We start from the raw sequence: 13,243 nt of genomic DNA on the forward strand, positions 1-13,243 counted from the left end.
TTCGGAATCAAGGCTATACAAGGGTGACAATATCTATGCCTTGGGATCAATAAAGATATCGAGACAAAGGAGTAAGTGTACACATGAGTATTATCATGGAAAGGTTTCGTCAGATCACTTGACATTCTTGTCACTTGGGTAGCAATGATGTGTTGCTAGATACCACTCATTGTTTATAATATTAAATATTAGATTTAATATTATTGCCAACGTGACTAGAACCTATAGGGTCACACACAAAGAACAGTCAAAAGAGAAATATATAAGTATGACTTATATAAGGGGTGCGTTTAGTAAATAACGCTAATTAGTTAGCAAAATTACTAAACTCGTTGTTGGGCTTACTGAAGCCCAATGGTGACTTATGACTTGCAGAGCACACTAGAAGTTCTATAAATAGAACTCTGGTGCTGAAGTTTTTGGTTACACGTTTTAAAGCAACCCCTTTCTTCTCTGCACTTCCAATTCATTGGCTAGCACCGAGTTTTGGAGGAGCACTGTTCGTGTGGACTTACTAGAGGCTTTGCTGCTGTGCTTAGCTGTGATCGTGATTCAGAACAGAAACTATCGAGGTAACAATCATATCACTGATTCATGTCAAATTCGTAATGATCCAAGGAAAGAAAATCGAAATTCTTCTTCTTCTTCTTCTTCTTCTTCTTCTTCTTCTTCTTCCGCTGTCTATGATATCTTTCGATTTTCCTTCAACATATACATTCATGATCATTTTCGCTTTTCTCTTTTTTTGGTGAGGTGGTTCTCCCTTTTCCTTCCTTTCTTTTTATTTTTGTTCTTGGTATCTTTGTAATCTAAGTTTGCATAGTTCTTATGCAAGTATTGTGCATATGTGACACCTCTAAAAAGCTTTCTCACACTATTAACAACTTGACTCTATATCTTAAATTCTTAGTCCATTGATATCCATATTGTTGTTGTTCAACTTCGTAACAACCCCACCATACTAATTATTGTTATCAAAATTAACTATTTAATTTTTCATATCATCAATATTATAATATAAATCATTTTGGTTTTCTCATATTTTTCTAAGTCATCAGGCAAAATATGAAAGATTACTCATGAATATCTATAGAAATATACTTATGTGTGTGTCAAAATAACAACGCATCTCTTATATGCAATATACTTGGATTTCATGAGAATGATAGAAACAAAATCTAAGTCAGACATAAAGATTTTGAAGTTGTCATATAAAAAGAATATTGATGTAACAAAATCTAAACATGGTTTGTAACATCTCAGTCTGCTTTTTAGGATTGCCGACTAACCCCACAAACCAACACGAGTCTTTTCAGCGTGTTTTGTCCTCACTCGCACGCTTACCGGGAAACTTCCTGGTAGGTCACCCATCCTAGTACTACTCCAAGCCAAGCACGCTTAACTGTGGAGTTCTTATGGAATGGGCTACCGAAAAGAAGATGCATCTTGTTGATATGGGTAGTACCTAACAATTCTTATAAGCCTTCCTTCAACCATGTAGTCCCATACCTACACGGCCTCCGGATCCCTCTCATTCCGATGTGATTCGGTTCCTCCTATTATCGTGGGGTCATCCTTACGGATAGTTCCCGTTCCAACTGGCGGGAACCTTTCGTATCCAACTGGCGGGATATCGAAAGCCACGACGTGGGTGTTACATGCCCACCAGCTTCCGCCTGGTTCGTCCCCGAACCACACCGTACTGGGAGAGGTCTGCTCTGATACCAAATAATTGTAACGCCCATTCTAAACTTATCTAGAATATTTAGAATGTGTGTTAGATTTAGTACTGGATACATTAAAATTACAATAATAAAAATTTTCAACTGAATAAATATATACATCACTGCAGGATCGTACATTTGCTATCTGAATACATGTTTGGAACCGTAATAAATAATCTGAACTAGTACGACACGAGCATGTGAAAATATATCATTCAGCCTCCTGTATTGTCTCCTTGCCATGTACAACCTGCTGATCTGAAAAAAAATAAAAGGGATTGGGGTGAGACGGGATGTCTCCGTGAGTTCCACCTATCCTAGGCTGTAGGCAATCACAGGGAACCTAGGATCGCCATCTGTCTCTAAACTTAACCCATTCCGGGTTTATACTGTTTTATCATGCATAACTGAGCGATCAGGGAATAACTAGGATCGCTATCTGAATTACTAATTCAACTTTGATACTAATGCTGAAATCATAATCATAGTTATATTCATAATGTCTGTCATATTATGTCAGAAATGTTAGCGTTGAACAAACAATATTATCTGAGTTGATTTTACGAATAAACCCAGGTGGAGTAACCCCGGAATTTATTCCTCTGATAACCGGTATATATAAATATTTCCAACTGGCGGGAACCCAACTGACGGGGATACCGGACTCCTCTGATTATTGTGGGGTCGTCCTCACGGATAGTGTCCGTTCCAACTGGCGGGAACCTTTCGTATCCAACTGGCGGGATAGCGAAAGCCACAGTTTAAACATGTTTTAATATTATAACTTGAATTGATTATCTGAGAACTGAGTTAATCCTCAACTCCACTACAGACGGGGAGATAGAGAGGAATAACTTATCTTAACTGATTTTCTTTAATGAAAACATCCTGAAACTGATAATAAAGACGTAGTGATTCCGTCTTTATTCTGAAATTATTTCTGATACAAACCTATTCAAGTTCTAGGCATATCGTTGTCATATGCCGTTCCTAAAAGGTTATAAAAATTTTCCCCATATCCTGATAACTTAAATTCGACTAATTAAGCCGAACTTCCATACTTAGAATTCTCTACTTTCCAATGACTGGAAATTTACCCATGAATAATTTGTTTCAATGGCTATTTTACTCTAAACATTCCTTTACACAAATAAATATACACTATGGTAGTGTATGATTAGAGGATATGCATAATACAATTTCGGATACATATTCGGCAATAATGAGAATTGGAGTCTTAGCCAAGTCAAACCATTATATTACCTTAAAAGTATAATTTATATTAGGTAAGAGTCGAAATAAAATAATAAAATCCAACAATTCTCACTTTCCGGAATGTTAGCCGAAATTGCATATTTGTTCATATTCACGTAAAACTTGTCATAATATTTTTCCTCTAACTCCTACATTACCATAAGCATATTTATCAGCATAAAAACTATTTTTAGAGTACACTAGCAAGGGTATAAATCTCATATCATATTGTATCTAAATTTGGTCCTAATGTACCAAAACATATTCTATTATTCTAAAGGCATAATTTAACTACCCAAAGGGAAGTTTTCTAACTAAAAGGAACTCACCTTATCCTATTCCAAGCTCTTGAACAATATAAACATCAATTGAGCACCAGTCACTGCTCTTCACCTCTGCCTCTAGTCGGTCCTCCAACAACAGCCCAAAACCGCAATAGTTTAATTCATCAACACTTGAATCTCGGTTCAGCACAAAACATACATCATCCCTCATACTTCAAAACCATCTCCAGACTTCAAAACTGGACCATAATTCGTGAAACTGGTATCAAAATGTCCGTAATTTCGTTAGCTTTCCATAGCATTAAAAATCACTTGATTCCAAGTTACAGAGAGAAAGTTCTTACCGTTTTCGTGGAGCTCTGTCCCAAAACCCGTAACCAAAAATCCAGCAGAATTTACTCAACTTCAAACGCACTTTTCGAATTCATCACTAATCCAAAACACATGAAATTTATATTCAAACTGAAGGGAATTAAATGTAGAATCCAAAAATCCAATAATTACTCGATTATGGGTTACACAGCAGTATGTACAAGCCAGTGAAGATTATACGAATTTCGTCTCAAAATCATGAATTTCAAGTATTACCTCTTATAACAATATCAACTACCACTAAAAATTCATCAACATCAATCATCAATGTTGGTATACGCCTCTTTCCATAATAATTCCTTAAATCCAAAGTTTATACTTTTCAACCCTTTCTCCAAAAAATTCAACTTAGTAGAGTAACTCACCATGAATGTGATTCCAAAGCTCCTTACACATCAAATAAGTCACTACCATAATCACCCACAACATAATTGCATTCCTAAAACAATTCAACAAAAAAACAATAGAGGTAAAGGTGGGTGGATTGAATTCCATGGGAAAGGAAGAGAAGGAAGAGTTTTGATACTTACTTAGTGATTAAACCATCATGGGTGCTCCAAAAACAACTTACTTAATGATTTCCATGAGATTGGGAGGAAAATTGGAGAATTTGAGAAGAGAGAGAGGGGCGGTTATGAGGAAAATGGAGGGAGTATGAATTTTTGAACCATGATTCTTGCTTAACTCACTTCTATGAACTCATATTCCATGGTGATTTTGGTAAAGAATTGAGAGATTATGGTGGTGGTGATGTGAACCGAGTTTGAGAGAGGGAGGAAAAGAGGTTTATGTTTTTTTTTTTTTTAAATGGAAAGATGTAGAAGAATGAAGAAGAAATGGTGGTTTTCTACTTAAAAATCTCAAATGGCAAGATTACCAAAATGCCCTTAAAATGAAAAGTCACAATTACCCTCCGTTAATTCTTAACAATTTAATTTCTCAAGTCCGTAGGGTTGATATATGCCCTTCAAATGAAAAGTCACAATTACCCTCCGTTAATTCTTAACAATTTAATTTCTCAAGTCCGTAGGGTTGATATGCGAGATACCAAATTGTAACATCCCAGACTGCTTTTTAGGATTGCCGACTAACCCCACAAACCAACACGAGTCTTTTCAGCGTGTTTTGTCCTCACTCGCACGCTTACCGGAAAACTTCCCGGTAGGTCACCCATCCTAGTACTACTCCAAGCCAAACACGCTTAACTGTGGAGTTCTTATGGAATGGGCTACCGAAAAGAAGATGCATCTTGTTGATATGGGCAGTACCTAACAATTCTTATAAGTCTTCCTTCAACCATGTAGTCCCATACCTACACGGCCTCCGGATCCCTCTCATTCTGATGTGATTCGGTTCCTCCTATTATCGTGGGGTCATCCTTACGGATAGTGCCCGTTCCAACTGGCGGGAACCTTTCGTATCCAATTGGCGGGATATCGACAGCCACGACGTGGGTGTTACATGGTTGGTATAGTAAAGTTTATATACCGGCATCAATGATTGTCGAACAATTTTATCTAATATAAAATACTACTTACACATAACAAAGTTCATTCAAAAAGCTCTTTGAACATTTAATCTATTTTGCTTATTGAAAAAGTTTGGATGTTGATGTCATATATTTACTTTTACATTTTACTTATTTGAAACTTTAATTTTAACTAACTCTTTTATTTGACAATGACAAAAGTTTAAAAATGTTTCAATTGTAATTTTATTTAAAATAAAAATGATTCATTGGAGCTACCGAAATGGTCATTTCCATTAAATTTATAAAAAAAAATCCATTGAAACCCGTGCAACGCACAGGTTAAATACCTAGTTTCATTTATTATATCAAAATTGCAAACTAGTCATCAAATGTCTTTTTATTTAACCATTTTGATCCTTGAAGTGTCTTTTGATAATTACTTTAATACTCAAATGAGTTTTTTTGTTTGTATATTTTATCCATAAAATTACAAGTAAAAAGACACTTATGAATTATGTCCAATTTTGATACAACGCCTCCCACGTTAAGAGACAAAATGGTTGTTTACTCATGCCGTACCTATACCATCAATGATTTGAAGTGAGTTGATTACTTTTTGTTTCCATGTGATGTGAAGCTTTTTATTACTTCATGATCCCTTAATTCAATTTAACGATTCCTACTTAAGGGATAAGGAAAGGATGATATTATGCTTATGACGAAGGGTGTATGTTTTACTCATCACATATGATGGCTGTTATTTTTTAATAAAACTATGTTTCAATTTTTACGAAGTCGTTGTGCATTGACTGTGATGACATTTTGCATGATAATAATAATAATAATAATAATAATAATAATAATAATAATAATAATAATAATAATAATAATAATAATAATAATAATAATAATAATAATAAGGGTTAAATATGTTTTTAGTTCTTATAAATATATCAACTTTTTCGTTTGTCCGTTTTAATCGAACCGTTTTAGTCTTTCTAAAAAATTTCTTCAACTTTTTTCGTTTTAGTCTTTCTAAAAAATTTCTTCAATTTTTAGTCCCTATCGACGAACTGTCCTAATATTATTATTTATGCAGGGATAATTATGTAGAATTTGGTGTTTACTTTTTTAGGATTAATAATTTATTAACATTCTTTTTCATGAGATTTATGTGGAAAACTTGTAAGCCGAATTAGGACGTACATGTTCATGATAATAGTTGTGCTCCCATGATATACTTCAACCAAGTCGCTCTTTCTTTAGGCATGTGACTACTGACTAAATGGGAATTGAGGAGGAGGGAGGAGAGCTGGTGTGGGAAGTGGAGGGAAATGGTCCTGCTTCCTCCTAGGCAAGGACGAATCTGGACTTTCAATACTAGTGTGACAATTTTTTTTTGTCAAATAATTAAATATTATTAAATTTAATAAAAAGTTATATTAAAAATAGTTGTAGAAATTCTTAAAAAAAAAGTAATAGCAACCAAAATTATAAAGAAAATAATATATTTTTCACTTATTGAAAATGAACTAAAATTATATCATTACTAATTATCCTAAGAACATCTCTTTCTATTCTTTCCATATAGGTTATAAGAGATGTCAAATGTTCTAGCAGGATACCCGTGCATACGAACGGGTGAGCGCATTGAGCTCTTTTTTTGGAAGCAAGTCGCAATTGCATAGAAATTATAAGAAAAAAGCCTATGTATTGATATATGAATAAAAATATAGACATATGTACAAATTGTACAAAAAATTATTTTCGTATTAACTATGAATAAAAATATAGACATGTGGTCCCGTGAGCATATCTCAGTTGGTAGGACAATGCATTATTATATGCAGGGGCCGGGATTCGAACCCCGGACACCCCACTTATTCACCTTATAAGGTGAATTCTAGTCACTAGGCTACCTGACCAAAATAAATAAATAAATATAAGGGTTAATTAAGTTTTTAGGCCCTATAAATATTCACAGTTTTGTTTTTAATCCCTACAAAATAAAATCACACTTTTTAGTCCCTGTGACATTTTTCTTCAGCATTTAAGGGACTAAAAATGCTGATGGAAAAATTTATAGGGACTAAAAATGTTGTTTGAAAATTTTATAGGGACTAAAAATGTTGATGAAAAATTTTATAGGGACTAAAAAGTGTGATTTTATTTTGTAGGGACTAAAAACAAAATTCTGAATATTTATAGGGACCATTTACTTAATTAACCCAAAATATAAATATGTGTATAAATTAAAAAAAATTCGCTCCCTGTATTAATATACAAGTTAAAATATAAACACATATTAATATAGACACGTGTATAAATTACAAAAACAATATGTCCTCGTATTAATATATGAGTAAAAATATAGATAAATGTATAAACATAAAAAAAATTTTAAACATCTATATTAATATATGAGTAAAAATATACAGTGAATCGATAAAAAAATATTATAAAAAAAAAAAATAAATTGGACCTGAACTGGCGTGGCACTTGCCACACCATGCCTTCTTCAGGTCCGTCCCTGCTCCTAGGTCATAACTAGTATAAATATAGGAGTCAGGCTCCTCCAAAATATCTTCACACTCACAAATGAGAAAACACTCCGACCCTTGTTAAGCAAATTGTTGGTTGGGTAGATTCTATTGTGCTTACCACTAGTACAATTGAATGGATATTAAACAAGGATGATGATGGAAAATGTGACCGAAATCATAGGAGATGAGTATGCTTTCGAACAAAAGAAAAATATAAATAGGAATTAAGAAATTTCGATTATAACACACTCTACATTTATGTCAGAAAATCAATGATAGGGATTTGTTTGACTGTTGGTGGTTAATGTTCATGATTCCATCAGCCAAAAGGGAAGTTGGAATTCGATCAGGACCGTTAGATCCCCACTTTGAAAGGGTCGTTGATTAATGGACCATTTGATGTACCACGTTACAATATGGTACATAGGAGCATTTTAATGAAAGCCCTCGAGCGTGACGAGACATATCGCCACGACGACCGAATCAAAAGAGAGCAGACTGGCCGCATGTATAAGGCTTATGGTGAAATTAGTTTCCAAAATAGACTTGGCTCATTGAGGACAAGCCCGAAAAAAGAAAGAAAAAAGAAAGAGAGTCTTGTTTGGACTTGAGGTGGAGTTGAAAATTAAGAAATCGATCTCACATACGAGGGAACAAGAAAACCTTTAATTAATGGAAAGTTTGAGTCCATTTGTTGAAGCTTTAAAATTTGTGCCTCCAACACCCTAACACAAACTAACTCTCATTATATTTCTACACTCCAATTGAACTTGTGCGATAATGATAATCCAACAGTTAATCTCCAAAAATTTAAAAGAAAATAAATCAAGTCGTTAAGCACACAAAAATTAGGAGAAGCATAAAAATAACCTAAGTACCGAAGAACATGTTCAATAGTCCACATGCCTGATTTTGGCAGCAGTATTATCCTAGATTTATCCATAGAAAATATTACAACCCTAGATTATGAAAGAAAGCAATATTTTCGATATTATGAAAGAAAGCAATATTTTCGACATCCATAGAAAATCATATAACCCTAGATTTATCCTTCCAAGAAGTTTCTTGATAAGAATGATTGAGAAAAAGATCAAGTTAGCTTTGAAATTTTTGAGCTTGCAAACTATCTGAGATGCCATAAGAATACAATTGTTCCTGAGTTCTCTAAACCGATAAAGCTGCATCCACTTGCATGTGAACATCTCCACGAAAAATCTTTTATTCCAAGTCTCACATTTTACTTAAGATACAATTACATAGGAAACCCAAACCCAATATTAGGCACACTTCGATAATATCCGGAGTTCTGGATGATTAAACAACATTTTAAAATAAAATTAGTCAGTTTCAATGCCTTCTTATAAAGCACTTTGTATTAGTTGAAGAAAAATTCTTTGACAAAGAACTTGTAAAAACATTTTAGCTGAACCTTTAGCTTTAAAATGATTTCAAGTCTTTTCTTAGAACTTTTATTAGTGATCTTTGTTAAAGTGAATATATGTGTAATTTTGTTGGTGTGGTACTAGGATTACATGCATTCTTATATGCCTTATTTTTAATTCCATATGCAAAGAGTTTCATAGAGTTACCGTGTAGGTATTTGATTGCAAGTATGCAACCGATGCCAATGCTTACCACACATGTAGCAGAAGTCATAACCACACCTGAAAAAGAAAAAGCATCGAGTCGTTATAAATAATTTTTCATACATAATAGAATTAATTAAACCTAAAATTAGTGAAATTAATTATTAGGGATAAGCTAGAGAAAGTATGATATCATATAACAATACAATACAACCTGCAGCGCACACTCATACATCCACCAGCTTTCTGGACATGCATAGAGCATGTTGGACATCTCTGCCACCTTTTTCTTTTAGCCAACTCCAAAAAATTCTTATCCAACTTGTTTTCACGCTTGGACTTCTGAAATTGCCGACAATTCATATCTGCGTGCCATGGAACTTTACATTGTGCACAAAATAACCTATGACAAGAAGGGCATTCATAACTTGTAACAGCGCATGCCGTGTCATTCACCATCAAAAGAGAACAATTCTCATAAGGACAGTAAATTTTTTCCTTCAAAGCAATAGAAGACTCACAGTTTGCAGATTCCCAATCAACAATGATTTTTTTAGGTAAAATGGATTGCAAATGTTCTGGTTTCAGTTCAACAGAACATTCTGGATCAGGACAATTCAATTTCACCGCTTTTTCTTTTATTTGATTCTTCACATACTTGGATATGCATTTAACACAAAAGGGATGATTGCATGAACCATTTGAAAACATATTAGAGTCTGTTACAGAATCAAAACATATACCACAAAATACTTTCGAGAATTGACCTTGTTCGATAACTGTCTTTGTTTTCCTCTTCATAAAAAAAAGTGTCTTTATTTTGTTTTTATTTTTTTCTGGTTTAATCTGTATCTTTTTGTTGTTCCTTCCAGTTGCTTTCTTATTCTCCTTGTCTTCATCGTCAAGGTATTGGGAAAGAGAGTTTCTCTTCACTGTGTTTTGAGATCCATTTGCTGAAAGAGGTTGACGTTGACGATTAGTGGTTGCTTTCATAGGCTTCTTCTTTTCATCAACATGGTCTTCTGCAAGAGATTGTCTCTTCACTGGAATCTTCTTTCCATTTGTTGTAAGGGAAATCGAAGGAAACACGTGAGGACTGCGTTTGATTTTCAACATGAATTTGTGTGGAGGCTTCTTCTTTATATCAGCATAGTCTTCTGCAAGAGATTCTCTCTTCATTGAGATATGTGTTCCATTTGCTGAAAGAGAAATAGTTGACATGGTGGGAGGTCACGTTAGGGTTTTTTCTTCAGGAACTGCGTTAGGTTTTCAGTTGTGCTGGGTATTGTTGTTTCTTTTATAGGGTTACTAGGTAAACTAACATTATTTTATATTAAAGTTATAAATATAATTATAAATTTCCCTAAAAAAAATATATAAATTGAATTTAACATAAAAAAGGTTATCATAGTAATTTTGTTTAGTTGTTGAAATAACTATATATTGTATATAAGGATTAAAATATTTGGGTTTGAAAGTATAAAGTATATACGTAGCATAAAATATTCTTATTGTTAAACTTTTTTTTGTTTTTTTTTACAAGTCTTATTGTTAAACTTATTGTGTTTAATTTAACAATAAAATTCTGTCAACCTGTGGTATATTAATATTTGCAACAAAAATATATTATACTATCATAAAAAACTAAAATATTTGTAATTTTTTTATAAATTAGTTGTATGTTGTTTAAACAGTATTTGGAGAAGGTATCCCGCGAACGACAACCGATGTTAGCATTTTATTGGGTGTATGTGCTACTGTTTTTTTTTTTTTGGGTGTATGCGCTACTTGACTGCTGATTGTTTTATATTTTTTTAAAAATTTAGTGGTCTAATGTAACTATATTTTAAGGGTAATAGTGGACTATTCTAACTATTTTTAAATGATCTACTAAATTTATTAATTATGAGTCATCATCAATTTGTTTTTTGAAGAAAGTCATCGTCAATTTATAAGCAACCAAATAATAAAGAATTTAAACCCAATATTTTATTTTCTTTTAGAAAAACAATTATTCATTTATAAAATATATCCAATAATAACAAAGATTTTTGTCAAAAAAAAGTTACAAATATTCGTTTATTTTTTTATAAATCATATATAATAACAAATATTAATTTATAAAATAGATCTAATAGAAACAAAGATTCATTTACAAAATATGTATCTATATCTGTATTATATATAAAGAAAATTACCTCTTTCAGCATTTTTAGGTTGACTTTTTCCTTTCAAAAAATACCCTCAATTTTCAATACAAATAACACATGTATCAAATATATAAGAATAAATTTAAATATTAAAACAAATGTAACAAACACGAAATGAATCTATGTATATGTTTGGTTTTTTTCCTTTACAAAAAGTGTAACAAAATAGATGATTATATTTATACTTACTTTTTCATTATTTCAATTATACCCTTAAACAACATTTTCTATAATATAGATTGTTGTTGGTGTCATTAAGAAAAAGAATTTAGATTATATTTTTTTGTTTTTTTTAAGGAAGATTATATATTTTTTTTGTTATAGTGTTGATGTCATTGAAATAAATAATAATGGTTAGTTTGATTTGTTATAACTTTTATTTTGACAAATGATTTGTTATAACTTGAAAGCAACAAACATTTATGTTTTTAGTTTTAATTAAAATCAAAATTTCATTAAAAAAACAACGTTCATAATTTTTAAACGTTAACACAATAAAAAGAGCAGAAAGACAGACACATTTTTGCGCTAGTAACTAAATAAAATAAAATAAAACTAAATAATAATCAGATTTCCTTTGCAAAAAGCCACAAAAAAATTATAAATTTAACAAAACCAACTATTCATTTATAAATTATATCTAATAGCTGAATTAAAAGCAATGAAAGACATCATAAGACGTCAAAACATCCCAACTAGGTTGACACCCCAAGACCACCTCCATCCTCTGCCTCAACGCTCATAAAATTTTATTAATAAAAAAAAAATTGTACAAGAAGGGGACCAAACATGAACCCGCAAAATATATCTAATAGTAACAACAATTTTTTATTTTCAAAAAAAAAGTAACAACAATTTTTTTTTTAAAAAAAGTCACAAAGATTCATTTATTTTTTATGAATCATGTCTAATATGTCAAAACGAATATTCAATTATAAAATATCTAAGAAAAACAAAGATTCATTTGTAAAATAAGTACAACTAAATAAATTTTTTAAATAATAATCAGATTTCTTATGGAAAAAGCCAAAAATAATAATAATAAATCTAATAAAACCAATAGGTAATAATATTTGAAGCTACATGTTGGAATCTCCCATAAATATTTTAATTTTTTATTTTAGTCCTACTAAGAAATCTCTTCAACTTTTAGTCCTTTAATATTTTTTTTCGTCCACACTTTTGTTATCTGTTTTCAAGTCAGATCATGTATTCCATTCAAATATTATAAAAGTCTCTCTTTGTAAAAATTAGAATTTTTTAGCAAAAACATAAATTAAATATTGTTCTGGACCGGTCAAAAGGACTCTTGGCCCATTAACTTAGGCCCAACATCTTTCAAAGCCCAAACTTCACGTTTGGCATTATTGCTCGCAACATACCCCCTCTCCTGGAGGGGGGTGGACGAAGCAAAGAGACCGGTTCAAACGAACCCCAACGTCTCTTTGCACATTCTTCACGTTCCCACAATAAACTCTCTGGCGGTTACACTTCCTACGATTTCGTAACCGCTGGAGCCAGGTGTGCCTCCTCAACGGCTTTGCAGCCCTCCACCTCTATAAATAGGGGACTCACTGCAGTCCACAAGGTAGAACTCTTCTTCCCTCTAAAGCCCTCACTCTCTGATCTCTACTGACTTGAGCGTCGGAGTGCCTGCAGGTACACACCTCCCATCCGCTCCAAGAAGCATTCTGACGTATTCCACCACCGTCACAACCATCTCATTCAAAGCACCGACAGTCACCTTCTGATCAGGTACGATCAGTGGCGCCGTCTGTGGGAAAATATAAGCTCCCCCG

At 32.6% G+C, this 13,243-nt stretch overlaps 1 protein-coding gene and 1 long non-coding RNA gene across 2 annotated transcripts; both read right to left on the bottom strand.

Annotated features, from left to right (window-relative positions):
- Positions 1–1,804: 1,804 nt before the first annotated feature.
- LOC146924032 (uncharacterized) lies at positions 1,805–4,575 on the bottom strand. The gene is made up of 5 exons (XR_015010021.1): positions 4,165–4,575; positions 4,000–4,073; positions 3,607–3,692; positions 3,308–3,521; positions 1,805–1,982 (listed from the first exon to the last, which is right to left on the bottom strand). It is a non-coding gene; the product is annotated as an uncharacterized LOC146924032 (long non-coding RNA).
- Positions 4,576–9,233: 4,658 nt separating this feature from the next.
- On the bottom strand, positions 9,234–10,455 carry LOC146924033 (uncharacterized). The gene is made up of 2 exons (XM_085711814.1): positions 9,449–10,455; positions 9,234–9,312 (listed from the first exon to the last, which is right to left on the bottom strand). The coding sequence occupies exons 1-2, from the start codon at positions 10,453–10,455 to the stop codon at positions 9,234–9,236; spliced, it is 1,086 nt and encodes a 361-aa protein (XP_085567940.1).
- Between the last annotated feature and the right edge of the window lie 2,788 nt (positions 10,456–13,243).

Source organism: Medicago sativa, chromosome 5 (assembly GCF_051527215.1).
Source record: "Medicago sativa cultivar Bolivia chromosome 5, Bolivia_mono, whole genome shotgun sequence".
Taxonomy (NCBI): Eukaryota; Viridiplantae; Streptophyta; class Magnoliopsida; order Fabales; family Fabaceae; genus Medicago; species Medicago sativa.